Source organism: Rattus norvegicus, chromosome 2, assembly GCF_036323735.1.
Source record: "Rattus norvegicus strain BN/NHsdMcwi chromosome 2, GRCr8, whole genome shotgun sequence".
Classification (NCBI taxonomy): domain Eukaryota; kingdom Metazoa; phylum Chordata; class Mammalia; order Rodentia; family Muridae; genus Rattus; species Rattus norvegicus.
In genome coordinates, this window is record NC_086020.1 from 117,413,206 (window position 1) to 117,432,849 (window position 19,644).

Here is a 19,644-nt window from a genome sequence, read left to right on the forward strand (position 1 = left end):
TGGGATAAAGGATAAAATGTGTACACTATAGTGGTTTGAATGAGACTGGCTCCCAAAGGCTCATATAGTGAATGCTTGGTTGCTACTTAGTGAAATGGAGAAGGGTTAGGAGATGTGACCTTGTTGAAGTGGGTGTGGCCTTTTGGAGGAGACATGCCACTGGCAATGGGCTTTAAGATTTCGAAAACCCATTCCAGGTTTAGCGTCTCTCTTCCTCTGCCTGACGCCTGTGGATTTGGATGTAAAGCTCTTAGCTGTTGCTCCAGCACCAGGCCTGTCTGCTCCCCACCATGATGATAAAGGACCAACCCTCCAAAACTGTAAGTGGAATTCCCTCAGTTTAATACTTTCCTTTATACAATTTACAATTGTAGTTCATCACTGAGGGAAGGCAGACTAGGAACTCAAGCAGGGAAGGAACCTTGAGGCAGGAACTAAAGCGGCGACCATGAAGAAATGATGGTTGCTGGCTTGTTCCCCATGACTTGCTTAGCCTACTTTCTTAAATCACTCAGGACCATTTGCTGAGGTGTGGGACCACCCACAGTGGGCCAGGCCCCCTCTACATAGTTATTAAGAAAATATCCCCGGGACGGGGGATGAGATAGGGGGTTTATGGACCAGAAACCAGGAAAGGGGATAACATTCGAAATGTAAATAAAAACATATTCAATAAAAAAGAAAAGAAAATGTCCCCACAGGTACACCTACAGGCCAATTTAATGGGTGACGTTTTTCTAAATTGCGGTTCCCTCTAGCTTGTGTCAAGTTGAAAACAGACAGACAGACAGACAGACAAACAAACAACAACAACAACAGATAACCACAACTAGTTAGGCCAGCCAGGGTCCAGACTGTGATGAGTCTTTTCATCTTGAGGTCCTCACCTGTGGTACATTAAGGTACTCTAAGCAGCCTAAGCCATTGGCGCTGTTCCCCGGGGTCTTGGGTTCTACGAAGAGGAGTTTAGGCTAGACCCTGGGCAGGACTGGGGTGGCTTTCTGGGCTGTGAAACAGCTCCATAGTGACATTGCCACTGACTTAGATCAGCGGCATGTCAGGTTGGCCAAAGGTGTCACTTTGCAGCATCCACTGATTAAATACTGACTGTGCTCATCCATGCCTATCCTGTGATGTGTCCCAGGAGCTGCAGCAAATTAACAAAGGGTTTGGTGTTTGGTTTTTGTGTCGAGAGAGCATATACACAAAAGTTCATGTTATCCTCACACAATTTTTCAGTGCCGTTGTCTTTTCGAGGATTCGAATGTGAAGAAGCCCACCGTTACCAAATTGTTAGCCTTATTGGGCGAGAATAAGATCACTACTACACTTCTGAGCCAAAATGGAAGCAAGCTTGATTTTATTGGGGTGCACCCAAGAGCTGGCCAGCGGCAACCATCTCTTACGTCAGGTTAAGGAGAGCAGGGCCTCGTCCATCTCTTGGGCCCCTTTTAAGGAATTAAATCACAATTAGTTTCAAATCAGGTTTACAGAAGAGAGACAATGGGGCAAAAAGAAATATATAAAAATCTCAAAAAAAAAAATCACCATGTGGTTAGGGAAGGTTAGGGAAGTTAAGGAGGGTCACGGTGTCCTCAAAAATAAGTCAAGATCATGGCTCCAGGAAACAGATTTTAAAAACAGTAACTCAGCTCTTACAGTAAATAAAAACTTTTTAAAAATAACATAGCATTATCACTTCTGCCTTCAAAAATGGAGTCAGGTTGGTTCCTCAAAATATCATTTGCTGTTTTGTAATCACTGATCTGTTAGTAAAATGGTTAGCAGAGGTCTTCTTATCCTAATGGCAAAACATGTGTGAATCTGACAGTGTTTTAGTCAATATTCTATTGCTGTGGAGAGAGACACCATGACCAAGGCAACTCTTTTTTTAAAGGTTTCTTTATTTTGTTTATATGAGTGCACTGTAGCTGTCCTCAGACACACCAGAAGAGGGCATCAGATCTCATTACAGATGGTTGTGAGCCACCATGTGGTTGTTGGGAATTGAACTCAGGACCTCTGGAAGAGCAGTCAGTGCTCTTAACCACTGAGCCATCTCACCAGCCCCCAAGACAACTCTTTTTTTTTTTTTTTTTTTTTTGGTTCTTTTTTTCGGAGCTGGGGACCGAACCCAGGGCCTTGCGCTTCCTAGGCAAGCGCTCTACCACTGAGCTAAATCCCCAACCCCTCCAAGACAACTCTTACAAAAGAACACATTTAATTGGGGCTTGCTTACAGTTTCAGAGGCTTAGTCCATAATTGGCACGGTGGTGACCATGGTGGCACATAGGCAGACATGGTACCTGAGAGGTATACATCCAGATCAGAAGGCAACAGGAAGAGAGACACTGGGCCTAGTGTGAGCATATGAAACCCCAAAGCGCCCCTCCCCCATCCCCGACAAGCTTCTTTCATCAAGGCCACGCCTACTCCAACAAGGCCACACCTCCTAATCCCTGCAAGCATTGCCACTCCCTAATGACCAAGCATTCAAATAGATGTGTCTATGGGGGCCATTCCTATTCAAACCACCACTCCCTGTTTCTGTGGCTGAGAAGCCTAGATTCCTGTTACCTGTTATCTCAGCAGCACTTGCACCAAAAAAGGTCAGTGATGGTGCTTTCTACCACTCCCCATACATACATGTATCCACACAAAAATCACTTACTTTGTGTATTTTACAGCATGGAATAATTCTAGGCATACCGATTTGTCTTTCTTTTCCTTTTTTTAAAAAAGGCACACACACACACACACACACACACACACACACACACACACACACACTGTAGCTGTCTCAGACAACACCAGAAGAGGGATCTCATTACAGATGGTTGTGAGCCATCTGTGATTGTGGTTGCTGCGAATTGAACTCAGGACCTCTGGAAGAGCAGTCAGTGCTCTTAACCGCTAAGCCATCTCTTCAGCCCCCAAATATTTTTTTTTAAGAGAAAAAAAAATTTTTTTTTTGGACAGAGATAGTCTTCCAAATTTGTAAGACTCCGTTTGTATCTAACAGCTGAAGCTTTTTCAACAATGAATTTAATAAACACGGAGGAAGAGATCTTTGTGGTTATGCAGTGATCATTGAATTCCTTAATGTGCTTTAATATGCTAGGCCTGAGAATTAGTGTGGTACCACAAGAACAGAAGACCAGCGCCCTCTTAAGGCGAAGCCAGAAAGCGCAGTAGGAACACAGAAAACTCTTTATGCTTGGGTACCAGGGTTTGAAAGTGCAGTGTCTATTGATCTGGACTCAGTCTCTGAGCACCCACTGTTTGGCCGGACGACTGTACTGTGGGACTTCACTGTTTATTGACCTGGTGTCCGGGTTTAGGAAGAAACGCTCCAAGCGTGGATACAGACAACTGGATCGCGTTGTCCTCGTGGTGCTGAGGAATCAGCTCACAGCCCCTCCCATGCTACTCACCCACTGTGCCACTGAGCTGTTCTCCCATCCCAGGCACTTCTAGTTTTGATATGGTGTGCTGGCGAGAAGGGAAGAGACGCAATACTCTTGAGTTTTCTTGCTCTTTAATTCTACTTGTAACAGTAACGTCGACTGGGGCCTGGGGAAGACTGTAGACAACAGGCTTCAGGGGAGAAACAGCCAGGCAGAAACAGTTTGCAGCCTTCAGATATTGGACATGCCAAATAGCACAGTCTCTAGTGTTCTGTGGTGGGCTGGGCATCAGGCCCAATATTTTTATTTTTAATGTATTATATAGTAGTTTTCTAAACTTTTAAAGACATATTTTATGTGTATGGATGTGTTGCCTGCGTGTATGTCTGTGCATCACGTATGTGAAGTGTTTGGGGAGGTCAGAAGGTGTCAGATCCCTAGGATCTGGAGTCTGGACGATCATGGGTCAGCACGTAGGTGTTGAGAATTGTACCTGGGTTTTCTACAAGAGCAACAAGTGCTCTTAACCACGGAGCCAATTCTCCAGCCCCAAGATTTCTAATATTTAAGAATTAAAAACCACAAGCAGCAGCTGGGAACCGTGGCACACGCCTTTATTCCCAGGTGCGGGGGCAGGTGCAGGGGTAGGGGGGCAGGCAAATCTGTGAGTTCGAAGCCAGCCTGATCTATAGTGCAAGTTCCAAGGCAGACAGGGCTACACAGAGAAATATCAAAACCTGACCAACCAACCACACACACAAGCTGCCATGCTCTAAGTCTCACCTCAAAGGAAGCAATACCATGACTGCGGGGTGTTCTCTTGGGCTGCACAATTTTCCTTTAAGAGATTCTTCTAGCAATTCAATACTTTACGGTCAATAATTTTTGCATCTTATTACATTATTTTTAATTAGCTGAGGCATCGTAGGGCTTCCGAAGCATGAATGAAGCTCCAAGTCTGATCCCCTGGATAGTGTGAAGCCATGCATAGGTGTGGTGTGCCTACAATAGCAGCATTCTGGGAGTGGAGGCTGGAGGATCAGAAATTCAAGGCCATCTTCAGCTACATGGTGAAGGCCAGTCTGGGTGTTAAGAGGTCCTGTTTCAAAAATGAAAATATCGTCAAAGGTTTAAATGTGTGTTTTCATGTATTTAACATGTCCTGACACATCATGAATACTGTGAAAAAAGTAATTTCCTATAAAGTTCACCCAGTTGGCTCACTAAAAGAAGTCTCTACTCTGGTGATGTATCTAGAGACTGAGCTGAACTGAAATTATTAAAGATGTTTTCTAATCGTTATTTCTTATTTTTCCACCTGCTTACCAGTTGTCTTCTTTGCTTTTAGATTCCCCAATCCTTGGGGTAGGTTCAGTGAGCTCAGGACGGTGTGGCCAACCCTGCTGAACAGCTCTGGTTTCTGTCCAGCTCTGGACTAGTGGAACAAACACTTGATTCTTCTTCAGCCCAAAGAGGTATTTTTAATTCTAGGGTTTATTCTCATATCCATGAGAGACGTTACAGATGGTATTGGTAAAGGATATCAATTTGTAAATCCATCAAACTTGTAAATGAATTGCTAGTGAAAGACCCCAGCTTAGCAGCAGTAACGCCATTTTGCAAGGCTGTACTTAAGATGACTGGTTCAGGGAAAGGTTAGAACACTGAGTACACAGCGGCTGCCAAGCAGGATGTGTTTGGTTGAAGGCCTGGCAACAGGACGACTTCGGTTGAGCACCTGACAATGAGAAAAGCCCGGGGAGAGGTCCCACACCCTGGTGGGGGGCCGAGTCAGCCGTTATGTTCCAAGAAGGTAGCTAAGAAATTTGCCCCCGGGCTGAACCCTTGGGGGGCCGAGTCAGCCGTTATGTTTCAGGAAGGTAGCTAGGAAACTCGCCCCCGGGGCTAAACCCTTGCTACATTAGAATCCACCAATTATATCCCTGTAACCATGCATCTGCTTCTGTATGCTTGCTTCTGCTCCCCAGAATCCTATAAAAAGCCCATCCTTGGTTCCGTGGGGCGCGCCAGTCCCCCGAGTGACTGAAGCGCCCGCAGGTGCCTGTGCCTGTGTATCCCGACAATAAACCAAATCCTCTTGCTGATTGCATCCTGTGGTGTCTCGGTCTGGTCTTTGGAGTTGGAGGGTCTCCATCCCGAGGGAAAGTTCTCCCTGAGAGCTTTTCACTAGGTATTAAAATCATGGTTTAACTGCATTACTGTAAATAAAGTAAAATAATGTCTCTTTAATATTTCATTATTGGAGCCATAGTATTTATGTATTGATCCTGTATTTATATATTTGAGCCAGGGTCTTGCTATGTAGCCACTATGCAGCCCTCACTGGCCTGGAACTCACTATGTAGACCAGACTAATTTCAAACTCACAGAAATCCATCTGCCTCCACCTCTTGAATTCTGGGATTAAAATTGTGTGCCACAATGCCTGGCTTGGAATCACAGTCCTTAATAACCCATCAGTTTAATTTAGTCAAACATGAAAACATAACTGGAAATAGAATTATTTTGGGGTGTTGACCGGCAGTGAGCACAGCACACAGCACTCAGGTGAGAAGTAAGCAATCCTTCCCAGCAGGTCACTTGGCAGTAACATGCTCTACAGCTCAACCAGGCACATAGCTTCAGTCACAGTGGCAAATAAGCCTGGCTATGCTCCAATAAAGCAGCTTAATGTTTCTGACACGGGAGTATCATAGCATTCTTAAAAACATCTTTGAATCATTCAAAATGTACTAATACCCAAGGTGGCACGTGCCTATAACTCCAGTACTCAGGAGGCAGAGGCAGGAGGATTACAGCTTGGAGACTAGCCTGGCCTATACCATGAGACCTTGTCTCAAAAAACCCAAACCTGAACCATCATTGTGAGCTCAAAGCACAGTGTCAAGTGAACAGGAAAGCGGTTTCTTACTTGCATTATTCCTGACCCTATGACAGGTCAATTTCTGCCACCTGGATGGCATGGAAATGGATGAAATTTTATTCAACCCTTCTAAGGTTGCTAGTAACGCTTGCACTAGACACTTCAATTTAAGCACTGCTACCAGTTACAGAGAGAGCTACATTATACTTGAGTTTTGGACCTTTTGTTATGTAGATCAAGCTAACTAAAGCCCAGAGAAGCAGAGGGACAAATTGTTGCACTTATTGTTTTGGGGACAGTGTTCTGGACACTGATAGAAACATAGTCTAAGAACAGTAGACACAGATTGGGGATATATTTACAAACGGGTGTTTCTCTGAATGGTGCTCCACTTGCTTGGTGAATGATTTTCACAGAAATGAAAGAAACCAAAGTAATGATTTTTAAATGCTATCTGAATCTAGCTGGGAAAACATATGATCTCTTATTATAATAGCCATTTTAAAAAATGATGAATCCGATTATTATATCTGATTTGCCGATTACTTCAAAGTGTAGTACACATTTCTTTTTCAAGTATAAATGTTAGTTGAAGTTTTTTCTGCTTAAAAAAAAAATCCAAATCCATCACAATCCCAGACCAGGAATCTCTTCGAGGTAACTAACTCAAATTCCAGATTCCTTGCAGATACTCTCCTTTCTCTGCCTAAGTTCCCATGGCTCCTGGGGAGCGGCCACACTTCAGAAGCAAGAGCGGTTGATGGCCCAAGGCAAGCCCCTTCCCAGTACCTAATTAACTCACTTTAGAAACCCGGTCCACTCCCGCACAAAGCTCCTCCCACTCGCCCGCCCACCTAAAAACTCCTCCCACTCCATTTGCGCGCGAAGCACAGTTCGCACCCTCTTGCGAAGCAGCCCCTCCCACAATCCCGTCTGCGTGTAGAAGCCCCACCCACTTCTCACCCGCCCGCGAAGCTCCGCCCCCTCCTGCCCGTTCCCCAACACCTTCCCTTCTTCCGTCGCTTCTCCCCATGGCTGCCTTCCATTGGTCAAGACGGCTAAACCGCGCAGGGATACAGCAGCACCACATTCTGATTGGCTAAAGACTAAGCCGGGCCTCTTGTCATTGGCTGACAAGAGAAACCAGCAAGAGTGGCTGTGCAGCGGGCGTGCGGCCGCTGCTTTGTTGCCGGAGGGGGCGGCGTTGGAAGTTGCAGGCTTACGGGGTCGGCATTCTTGGGGAGTCGAGTCGCGCCGCTGTTATCTTTCGCCCAGTAGTCTTCGGCCAGTCCCCGCCCAACAGTAGCTATGAGCGGCGGCGTGTACGGCGGAGGTGAGTGAGCGCAGAGGCGCCTCGGGGCGTGCGGGCCGGAACGACCGGCCCGGTCCCTGGTCTCTTCCGTTTCCCTCCGGTCCTCGGCGGGCCCTTCCGGTCTTTGGCCGGTGCTTCCGGTCCCCGTTTGGGCCATGGCCTCTCCTTCTCTTCGGACCCAGGGCCCGCGCTCAGTAGGTTTCCGGCTTGTACTGTTGCTGGTTCCGAGATGGCCTCAAGGAAGGGCCTTGGCGTGTCTTACACCTGGAGCTCCAGGACGGGCTGGACTCTGTTGGCAGTCACCTGGCACTCCGGGTCCCTCGCTGTACCGGTTCCGCCGCGGGTTAGTCTCGGGAAGCTCGCGGAGGTTCCGGGCCCTCCGGGTGGGCACTGGTTCTGAGTCGCGCCCGGTGTTGCGGCTTCCGACTGGACATCGTTCCAGGTGTGCCTGGTCCCTAGATGAGCGGAGCGTTGAGGTACAGGCTGCTGTTCCCCTGGCCAACTGGCCAGGAGTCTTTTTATAAATTGGCGATAACGAAATCAAGGCTTTCAAGCACTGGTTTTGTTTTATTTTAAAAGTAGTTAACTAGTTAGAGACTCCTCGCTAGGGTGGATGCCGACAGGAGATGGTGCTGCTATCCTGCACGTTAACGAAGAAGAAAGCATTGGGAAGAGTTAAACAACCAGCTCAAAGTTAAAAGACTTTCTTTGCAAATTGGGAGCAAATAGCTTCTGGATTGAGGCAAAGGCATTCCTTTCTCGGCCGTGTACCTGTAACATGCACCCCTAATGAGTTAAATAGTATACTCACACTATAAATTTATAAATGTATCGAGTCAGTAGATCTGTGCCCACACATTTTAACTGCTGTGTACTGTTTTGTAAGAACGAACTGTAGCAGTTTCTCTAACTGTAGTCATTTCCCTAGCAAGAAGTGTGACAAGAGTAACTACTACTATTAGCTAATATTTATCGGGCTTATTGCTTACCAGCACTATTTTAAGTATACATTAAAACATTGAAGACATTTAGTCATAGTATCCAATGAGATAAGTATTAAATACTCTTTACTGACCAAACTGGGGCAAAGAGGTTAGTAAATTACACATTTCACATAGTGTATTTGTCCCTTGTCTGTTGCCGTGATTAAAAAACAAAACAAAAATGACCAAGGCAACTTCTAGAAGGAAGAGTTTACTTTAGCTTATGATTCCAGAGGGATAAGAGTCCAGTATGAGGGAGGCATGGCATCTAGCAGCAGGCATGGTGGCAGGAGCAGGAGTCTAGGCTCACATATCCAACCTCAAGCATGAAGCTGAGAGCAAACTGAAAATGGTGGGGGCTTTAAACTCAAAGCCTGTCCCCAGTGACAGCTTCCTACATCAGGCCCTCATCTTCTAAATATCCACAGATTGCACTAAACTGGGGCCCAGATGTTTAGATATCAGAGTCTAGGAGACATTTTCATTCAAACAGTTGCACATGCATCTCCTTTTAAAATATGAATTTCTCTTAAACTGGGTATGTCTAAACTAAATAGCTCTGTGTTTCTCTTTGGGTGCCTCTTTGTAGCTAGCACTAAACTGCATAGAGTGGCTGTGGTGATTTGTAGCTTTAACTGGAGAATAGAACTTTTCTTAAGGTTGAGTAATGTAGGTAAGTAGGATTAGTGTTTTAAATTTTTTGGGAGGGGACCCATTGACAAACTAGCACTTTATCCTAGGAGGCCTGCTGTTTGGGGTGAAGTACTTGGAAAATATAAATGGAGGCTTTTCTCTGAATTAGACTGAAAAAAATTGCCAGCTTTTTTTCTCATCACTAAACTATCCCCTAATGTCTGGAATGTGTGAGTTAAATAGTACCTTCATTAAATGCTTTTTACTTGGCCTGTATAAATTACATTCTAAGCTCTGATGTCCCAGTTTGGATGCTGGCTTATAGTTTCCTGAAGGCTGGAGGCTGTGAGCTTGGTCCTTCCTCCCTGATAGGCAGTTCTAGCTCTCTGCCTCATTTCAGCTGTTACCACAGCTCCCAACAGCCATCCCCACAAAAATCCTAGGTTCTGTTAGCAGTTTCTTGTTTTCTCAGTTCAAGGATTATGAGGACATGTCCCTTTGTTCATCCTTCTGTACCTGGATGATAGATGTTTATAACTAGTCCCTTTAGTAAGGAACTACTACCTGCTGTCAGTGTACCATATCTTTCCTGACTAAACCTCCGCTGATGAACAGTGTATGACTCACCATATTTTAATTAAATAAATCTTGAAGGTATATTTAATACTAGGTTCAAGCCAGACATTGTGGTGCATACTTTTAATCCCACTTAAGAGTCAGAGACAGGAACTTTGCGACAAGTAAGATCACATAGAGGTTGATTATATCAAAACAACAATCGTAAAAACTAGATTCTAGCTAATTATGTGTTATGTAATGGAGTTTTACAAAGTTTTAAATATTCTCATTTTATATACATAAAATATGTTCTTTACTTTGTTGAGACAAGAGTTTCTCTGTGTAGTTCCAGAATTAGCTCTGTAGACCAGTCTGGCCTGGAACTCATAGATCTGTCTGCCTCTGCCTCCCTTACTGGGATTAAAGACATCTGTAGTTCTCTTTTAATCACTTCTGTAATTCTCTTTTAATCTCTTCAGATGAAGTTGGCGCTCTTGTTTTTGACATTGGATCATATACAGTGAGGGCTGGCTATGCTGGTGAGGACTGCCCTAAGGTAAGAACAGTGATAAGAATTACTTGGGCAGGCAAGAGTCACCTGTGCAAAATTAAGTATAAACAGAAACTCAAAGCAAAAATGACAGTAGACACTAGAAACAGTCCCTTGTGAGAGCAGATGATCCTTCCCATCATGTTTTAACATCCCAGGTTGATTTCCCCACGGCTATCGGGGTGGTGCTGGAGAGAGATGATGGAAGCACGATGATGGAGATCGATGGTGACAAAGGCAAGCAGGGCGGGCCCACCTACTACATAGACACCAATGCCCTCCGAGTGCCCAGGGAGAGCATGGAAGCCATCTCACCGCTCAAGAATGGCATGGGTAGGAATTGGCTATAGACAGCAACAAATCTCAGAAGATGAATAACAAGTATTTGTTTGTTTTAATTCGATAAAGTAATATTTTAGATAGTGAGAGTACAGAAATGTGTAAGAAATGTTCTTTTCCTTTAAACTCAAAGTCAGAAGAGTTTGGTGTATGTACAGAAAACTGCGTGCTGTGTACAAGGTTAAAAGCTATGTGCGTGTGGTCAGCAAACAGTGGGATCAGAGAGTTTATAAAGGAGGTAGCTGCTAAGTCTTGAGCCATGGGATAGGAATTCAACTGTCCAACAAGGCTGAGAAAAGCTGAAAAGCAGCAGCTAGTGTGATGAGATGGGAGTTGAGAAGGATATGTTTGAACTGCTTCACAGATGTGGCTGCAGCATTGTGCATGTTAGGTTGCTTGCAGGAAAGGTAGGCAGAGAATGCTGTCTTCTTGGAGCATGCTAAAATAGTCCCTGAAAGCTGGCCTAGGGAAGTTAAATTAAGTAAGGCGTAGTGTGTGCGCTTATCTTTGCCATTCTGAAGGACTCACTGACAGTCTGTAGGGTCTGCTGGAGACAGGACAGTAATCAAAGAGGAGAATGGAACTGAGGAGGGTTTAAACTAAACCACTGAGAACAGAGTCCTGAAGCGACTTTTGAATATCTAGGCGACAGGTGGTACTAGGAGATTAAGGGGGCAGAAAGGAGAGGAGAATTAAGGTTTCCTAGAATTTTGGTTGAGGTGATGAATCAATGGTAATACTCACTAAGATAAGAATTAAAAGGGGAGGCAGGCAGAAATGTTATTGTCTCTGGAGAAAACTCTGAGGTACTCATAGGAGCTATTCATAGGAGGACTCATGATACCACACTGAAAAGACACAGAAGGCATCCAAGGAAAAGGGAGAGGGGATGAAATCCAGAGGAGACCCAAGTCTTTCACTGTGGATGCATAGAGTGTGCTTCTGCCTCACTCTGCACAGTGTAATAATGCATGTATTGTCTACCTAGGAGCTTAGCAGAGACTCTGTAAGGCTTTGAGGGCTGGTCACATCGGACCACTTCTGCCTCTCATACGTCAAAGGTGTAGAAACACAGGTGGGAAGCAGTAATCAACATGAGCTACTTTGCAGACAGGTTGGACACAGTAGCCTACTGTCAGCATACTGGGTGTGCTTTGTATCAGTGCAGGGAACTGTAGACTGTTGAGTGCCGAGACACCAGTGCAGGGTCAGGTTTGCTGCGCTCTCCCATACAGCAAGTGAGTGGCCTGACTTCAGAGTGTATGGGACATTGGTACTGATCTAGTAAGCAGGTCAGCTAAAAGTCATGGAGAAACATTGTAGGTGACCCAGAAAGGGTGTGGAACTTGTAAGAGGTTAAGAACGGGCTTTCTATTGGGAATTTGCTCAGTATTTAACCAGTTGAGATGAGTGCTCAGGAAGGAGAATTTCAGCCTCAAATTAGGTGTAGGGGGAAAATTCAAGAGAAGTTTAAGACTTACAGAGTCAAGTCATGGCCAGTGGGTTGAAATTTCCCCAAGGGAGACATAGGTCCCAGCTACTGTTGAAGACTACAGACTTAAAAAAAAAACATGGGTTTATGGAGAAAACATTTGTAAACCATTGTAATCAGTAGTGCCAGGTAAGGTCAAAAGGTCACATTTAATTGATAATACTAATTGTCCAATGGAACTGTCACCACTTAACCAGTGACACATGAGCAAAGGGTGGGGGGATGCCAGGTTTTGTTTGCTTTGCCTGGAGCTCACAGAGACCTGCCTGTCTCTGCCTCCCTAGTGCAGTGTGCTGGGATTAAAGGTATGCAATGTCACGTCTAGCTACTCTGGATTTTTAAAACACCTTTAAATCCTTAGTTTTCTAACAGATAGTGTGTATTTTGCTTTTTGTTTTCTTCCTAGCTCCAGAAATAATTGTGTCTAGCTTATGAGCTGCTTTCCCTCTCTGATCACCCACCTGGCCTCTAGCAAGAACTAGGTGTCTGTTAAGCACCCCATTTATATTTGGGGCAGATCTGAGGCCCACCTGGAAGAACCAGAAGGAGATTTTATATGCAGAAGACGATACTGTCCTTTCTGTAAAGTACTGTGTTACAAAGTAGATTCTGTATATTGAGATACTAATTATAAGTCTAGAAACAGTCCTTTTGTCTTAGATGATGCTCATTCATCAGCTAAGCCTTGTTTCCTGCTCTGACTCTTACGTTCTAGTTGAAGACTGGGATAGTTTCCAGGCCATTTTGGATCATACATACAAGATGCATGTCAAATCTGAAGCCAGTCTGCATCCTGTTCTCATGTCGGAAGCACCGGTGAGACCGCTTTCTCTTCTAGTTTCTCTAGTGTATGCTCTTTTTCTTCTTTTACTTTCTGCTCATTTGAAGATTTTCTTTTTGTTTTTAGAAAAAAATACACTTTTTAAAATTAATTTATTATGTGTGTGTATGCACACACGGGTGCTCATGTGCCAGGCACACATGTAGAGGCATTAATTCTCTCTACCATGTGGATCCCAGGGCTCTAACTCAGGCTGTCAGGATTGGGGACAAAGCAGACTTTACCTGCTGAATTATGTTGTTGGCTTTTTGTTTTCTTTTAAAGAGTCATCAACATTTACATTTTGAGTTTGGAAATTTGGGGAAAGATTAATTTTGATTATGGTTATAACATTATTTCAGCAAATGAAATAATTGACTTTGTGAGAACCAGTTACAAGTGGGATGATTGAGTGTTTTAAAATTCATATTTAGTCTTTTGATTACCAGGTTTAATATTTAAGAATACTTTTGTTTTTAGAGTCTTAATTTCCCTGTGATTGTAAAGTCTTTATTTCTAGAACTCATAGCAGCTAACAGTTTTACCTGTTGAATAATAGAGTTTCATTTATATATTTTTTTTAAAAAGGACCTCTTAACTTCCTTCACCAATATGACTCTGTAATGTGGTATGAAATGAATCAATGCTTTAATTACTGTTCAGTGAATAACCTATGTCCTTTCTCCCTTCTCCAGTGGAACACCAGGGCAAAGAGAGAGAAACTGACAGAGTTGATGTTTGAGCACTACAGCATCCCTGCATTCTTCCTTTGCAAAACTGCAGTTTTGACGGCGTATCCTTAAACTATAAGACAGCTTTTCTCAGTGTGTGTAAGACATTAATGGAAGAAGTGGTTTTTAGCTTTTTACCTTTCTTTGAGTATTTTTTAAGGTCCTCCCTGCCCCCCATTCTTGGTGTGTGTAATCATTGTACACAGTGTTGGGGTTCATAAAGACACTCTTCCTTCAAGTATATCATGGACCTGGACCATATTCACTCACTTCTTCTGCTTAGATTCACCTGCCCCTCCTGATATACTCTCCCTCTTTCCTGTCTCCCACTCTGCCTTCCAGGGGCTGGGGGCTGGGGTTTGGGGGTGACACATGTGCAGATGCCTGTGTTTTTAATGTATCTGAGGAATTGTGGGGTTTGCAGATGGCACCGTGCATGCAACAGTCTGTTTCCCTGTGTCACTCATTTACCTGCAGTTTCCCAGGAGGCACCATTATTTCATCCTTCTGGCTAAGCAGAACAGCGTTTGAGCACGCCAATTCTCTCCAGATGTCGATGAGCCCTGGCTGACTTTGTGACTTGGCTGTTGCAGGCACTGCTGGGCTGTGTTGACTTCCTCCTTTCGGCATAGATTTAGTAGGTCCGACTAGATCCTGAGTAGTAACTTTCATTTTTTAGGATCCTCTTAACTGATTCATAGTAGCTGGACTGATTTCTGTTACCACTGTCCTTTCTCACCGACTTCTGTTATCTGTTCTTTTGTGGATGGCCATTCTGATTAGGGTGAGATGAAATCTCATTGTGGTTTTAATTTGTGTTTTCATGATAACTCTAAGGTGTTGACCCTTTTCTCATGTTTACTGGCTGTTGTTAATTCATCTTTTAAGAGCTATGTATTCATTTCATTGGGCTATTATTGATTAGGTTGCTTTTCTTTCTGGTCTAGTATTCTGAGCTAGGTAAGTATTCTAGATTGTAATCCTTTGTCTGAAGTGCAACAAGCAGATTCTCCCGTTTCAGTTGGCCACTGGTACTTGTGAAATCGTTGTAAAGTCGTCCTGTGTTGAGTCAGCATGGTTCTCCTTGTTTTCTCTGCCCTGTACTGGGGCTCTGTTGACTGTAGTTGTGAGCTTCCCATGCTTGCGTGCATCTTGTATTTCCTGCTTGCTCCTGCTCCATCCACATTCTTCCCCAGGTTACTGTTGGAGGAACCTGGGGCCAGGAACAGGTTGGGTGGGCCTTTCTTTATCTTTCCAGGACTTTTTGCAGATAAACTGACTTATGCTTTTCTAAACAAGATAACCTTCAGGGCAGAAATGGCTTGGTGTGAATCTTCTACTTGTAAGGAACATTAGTGGCAACTTTGTTGTGCCCTTCTCCCTACCCATTTCTCTGTACTTACCTCCTTGAAGTGTTAGTGGGTACCAGACTCGGGCCTTCATAAATGATCAGCAAGTAGTTGAGCCACCAGTGAAAGGCCCAGGTCATGAGCCTGCATACAAGCCTGGAGCATGCAGTGGAGGGAGGCAGGAGCTGCTCTTTGACCAGCTGTGAGTCCATCTGGAGTTGCTTGTCAGCCTTACTGGGGTAGGGGCGGGAACTGCCATCTAGCTATCATACCTGCAGTGCTTCTCCAGAACTCCACCCGAGGTATCACAGCCTCTCGCTGTCCTTGTCAAGTGTTTGTAAATGTTGTTAAAAATGTCTCAATTTGGGGCTTGGGATTTAGCTCAGTGGTAGAGCTCTTGCCTAGCAAGCACAAGGCCCTGGGTTCGGTCCCCAGCTCTGAAAAAAAAAAAAAAAGAAAAAAAAAGTCTCAATTTATTATTATCAAAAGATCAATTGTAGAGGTTTTCAATATGCTCATTTTAAGCAGCTTAATTAAAGAAGAAATCATTCTGGGAGTCATATGGGTATAAATTTTTTTCGAGACAGTAATTATTGACACTAGTTTTTATCCCTAGACATGCTTTTACACATGTAAATGGTAACATATGTTTAATAAACTGGCTTAAATATTACGAGAGCCAGCCTTTCATAATCAGCACTATCCTAGGAGCTTTGATACTTTATTTTCCTTAATGCTTTAAACTAGATTTGCTAATGGTCGTTCTACTGGGCTGATATTGGACAGTGGAGCTACCCACACCACTGCGATTCCAGTCCATGATGGCTACGTCCTTCAACAAGGTAACTGCTTAATGAGGGCACCAGGTGACTTTCCAGGTCTTGAGGACACAGATTGTGGAGACAGACCAGAATTCTGTTGAAGCACATCCATTCCCAAGTAATATGTTTTGAGTGTGTGACTTTACTCTTTGAAAGAAAGTTTACATAATCTACTAAAAGAAACCTATTCCTGTGTAAATAGAGTCGTAGATCCAAGGAATAAGACTTCGGTCTCCTTCAGTCTTGTTGACTTGGTTCTCAGGCATTGTGAAATCCCCTCTTGCTGGAGACTTCATTACCATGCAGTGCAGAGAACTCTTCCAGGAAATGAACATAGAACTCATCCCTCCTTATATGATTGCATCAAAAGTAAGCAGCATGTGAAGTTCCTTAGAGACCTGCCTCTGCCTCCTCTGCTGGGCCATGAAGTCTCTTAGCATGTGCTCTTGGTGTTCTCAGGAGGCTGTTCGAGAAGGCTCTCCAGCCAACTGGAAAAGGAAAGAGAAACTGCCCCAGGTTACAAGGTCTTGGCATAATTACATGTGCAACGTAAGTAACCCTTACTGTCTTTATAAGTTGTTGAGTCCAAGGATTTGTTTTGTTTTGTTTTAACAACACAAGAGATTTATTACCCTGGAGGGACAAGTGAGCTACCTCTGGATTGGGCAGAGACAGCCATGTCATTTTTCTTAATATCAGACAAAACAAATAGCTTAGGGGTGGGAGCACTTTGCACATTATTGAAGTAGTCCCTGCAAGCAGACTGCTGCATAGCAGGGTGAAGGCCCAGAAGAGGCTTTGGCTTCAGGTAGAAGCAGCCATGCCGTTTTACACTGTGCTTGCTGGGTAAGTGGTTTCAGTTTGTGTAGAACTTTGTATAGCTTAGGTGTGATTTCTTTCCTAGCATTTATCAGACGTGAAAAAGTGTGTGTGACTGCTCCAGCAGTGGGGCCAATGAGACTCTTTGCTGGAAATCTGTCTGAGTGTATAGACCTGTGTGGGTGAGAGGTCAGTACATTGCCATCTCATAGATACATACTAATTTCTAATAGAAAAGGGATGTGAAAGCCACAATTGACTTAGTGTATTCTGAGAGCAGGACATTCATTTCACAGCAGTCACTAGAAATTTCTGTGAGATACGTGTCTACATGTTACATCCAGGTGATAAAATTTCACTTCTAAAACCAAACTATGGTGGTGGTGGCACACACCTTCAGTCTCAGAGCTTGGGCAGCAGAGGCACTTGGGTGTCTGAGTTGGAAGCCAGCCTGGTTTACATTGTGAGGAGGAGACACAGAAAAATCCTATATCAAACAAAAACAAAGACAAATAATCAGGTTGCTCTTAAGGAAATGTTCTGAAACTGGTTTAGTTTGTTGGGGCAGTGGTGCAGGCTCTGGTTGTGTTTAATCTCTTGTTATTGTCCCTTATGTAGAGTAATTGAAATAACTCGTGTAGAAGTGAGTTTCAGTCGTCCTGTAAGTTGTAAGTTCCCACATAACTGTAGAAGCAGCTGTGTTGGCACTCAGTCTTCAGTAGAGTTACACTCTTCCAATGACTCAGCATGAGAAAGTGGCCTGATGTCATTCTGTAGCCTGTCACGTACGGTGCATATTACAAAGGCAGATTTCAACCCGATGCTTACCTTCCCTCTGTCCACAGTGCGTCATCCAAGATTTTCAAGCTTCCGTCCTTCAAGTGTCAGACTCCACCTATGACGAACAGTATGTTTTTGTCTAACTGTGTACTTCAGAAATAAGGGCTTTTGTTTATTACATATTAAATGGTTGTAGAATGTGTTAGCATTCTGAATCCTATGTTAGTATATTCTGAATACTGCTCTTAGGTATTTGTAGTTCTCAGAGATTGGTGGGTCCTCATAAGTGGATTGTGATTTTGAACAGAGTCGTTTTGCCTTCTGTGAAATACTCTTTACATTTGTAGAGTGGCTGCACAGATGCCCACTGTTCACTATGAATTCCCTAATGGCTACAACTGCGATTTTGGTGCAGAGCGGCTGAAAATTCCTGAAGGATTATTTGACCCTTCCAACGTAAAGGTGTGAAGAAAGCTACTTTCAGAATTGGTGTGGCTTTTTCCGTGTAGAGAATGTATGGGATAAAAAGCCTAAATAAGACTAAATTTGCCAGTAGGGGATTTCCATATGAACAGCTGTTCTTGTTCTAGGGACTATCTGGGAACACAATGCTGGGAGTCAGTCACGTTGTCACAACAAGTGTTGGAATGTGTGACATTGACATCAGACCAGTAAGTGCCAACCTCTACTTGTTACTGTCTCTTATAGCAATGAAGTACTCCAAATTAGGTTTGCAACTTTGGCCAGTGGCTTTTTTTTTTTTAATTTATTTATTATAGATGAGTACACTGTAGCTGTCTTCAGACACACTAGAAGAGGGTACTGTACCCCATTACAGATGGTTGTGAGCCACCATGTGGTTGCTGGGAATAGAACTCAGGACCTTTGGAAGAGCAGTCAGTGCTCTTAACCACTGAGCCATCTCTCCAGCCCCTGGCCAGTGGCTTTAAGGGCTGTTTTTAACCATGTGGAAAGAGATGGACAAACTGATTTGCAGTGCTACTGACCAGTCAGCTCAGTCCAGAATTGCACTAACTCTTCTGTGAATGTGATTTGTGGCTGCTGGACTGCACACAGCAGACTCTTAGAACACTTTCCCCTCACTAAATTTCTTTGGTTATTGCTACTCCAGATTTCCTAAAATATAGTAAATCAAGATACATAGAAATTGGTGAATTTTTTTTGACTTTTTTTTTTAAAGATTTATTTATTTATTATATATAAGTACACTGTAGCTGTCTTCAGATACACTAGAAGAGGGCATCGGATCTCTTTTACAGATGGTTGTGAGCCACCATGTGGTTGCCGGGAATCGAACTCACGACCTCTGGAAGAGCAGTCAGGTGCTCTTAACCGCTGAGCCATCTCTCCAGCCCTTTTTTTGACTTTTACTTGTAGTTTTTAGAAAAGTATGGTCTAGGGGGCTGGAGAGATGGCTCAGCGGTTAAGAGCACCCGACTGCTCTTCCAGAGGTTATGAGTTCAATTCCCAGCAACCACATGGTGGCTCACAACCATCTGTAAAGAGATCCGATGCCCTCTTCTGGTGTATCTGAAGACAGCTACAGTGTGTACTTATATATAATAAATAAATAAAATCTTTACAAAAAAAAAAAAAGAAGAAAAGTATGGTCTAAGCGTGCAACTTCTGCATGGATTGTATGATTTTTGTATTTGTTCTGCTATGTCAAGTTTTAAATTGTTGATACTATATTGACTTGATTATATAATATACTCATCTATATTAATAATTTATTAAGCTATAGATTTATTTCAGAACCCACATACTATCTTGGTTTTCAAGTTAATTTGCTTAAAGTATGATGTGAGTAGATATGAGTGTATAAACGCCATACTTAGAAAAGGCTGTTGAGTGACTACAAAGTAATTTCTTCTGAGTGACTTAGCAACCTATACCACTTCCAGGACAGTGGAAGTAATAGTTTAGAATTTAAAAAATACGTACATACACACACACACACACACACACACACACACACACACACACACACACAAATTGTGTGTGTGTTTTGTGGGGTTGAGTGTCTTTGTACCTTCACATGGATTCCAGGGATCCAGCTCATGTCCAAATGTGCATAGTGAGCACTTGTAGCACTGAGCTAATTTTCTGCTCTAACTGTTGGTGGTTTTTGTGCACGGTCCCTTA

General features: G+C 43.6%; 1 protein-coding gene across 3 annotated transcripts in view; it reads left to right on the forward strand.

Annotated features, from left to right (window-relative positions):
* Nucleotides 1-19,644, forward strand: part of Actl6a (actin-like 6A) — a 23,553-nt gene continuing 3,909 nt past the window's right edge. The window contains exons 1-11 of one of the 3 annotated variants that reach the window (XM_063282052.1): nucleotides 1-7,797; nucleotides 10,257-10,333; nucleotides 10,486-10,660; nucleotides 12,874-12,974; nucleotides 13,674-13,771; nucleotides 15,806-15,900; nucleotides 16,142-16,248; nucleotides 16,339-16,428; nucleotides 17,544-17,605; nucleotides 17,826-17,940; nucleotides 18,069-18,149. In XM_063282052.1, the coding sequence (XP_063138122.1) occupies nucleotides 10,540-10,660; nucleotides 12,874-12,974; nucleotides 13,674-13,771; nucleotides 15,806-15,900; nucleotides 16,142-16,248; nucleotides 16,339-16,428; nucleotides 17,544-17,605; nucleotides 17,826-17,940; nucleotides 18,069-18,149 (870 nt within the window). In that variant the 5' untranslated portion in view covers nucleotides 1-7,797; nucleotides 10,257-10,333; nucleotides 10,486-10,539. Of the gene's footprint in view, nucleotides 7,798-7,955; nucleotides 8,080-10,256; nucleotides 10,334-10,485; nucleotides 10,661-12,873; nucleotides 12,975-13,673; nucleotides 13,772-15,805; nucleotides 15,901-16,141; nucleotides 16,249-16,338; nucleotides 16,429-17,543; nucleotides 17,606-17,825; nucleotides 17,941-18,068; nucleotides 18,150-19,644 lie in introns of those variants that run through there. The other 2 variants (NM_001039033.1, XM_006232253.4) reach the window with 2 other exon arrangements.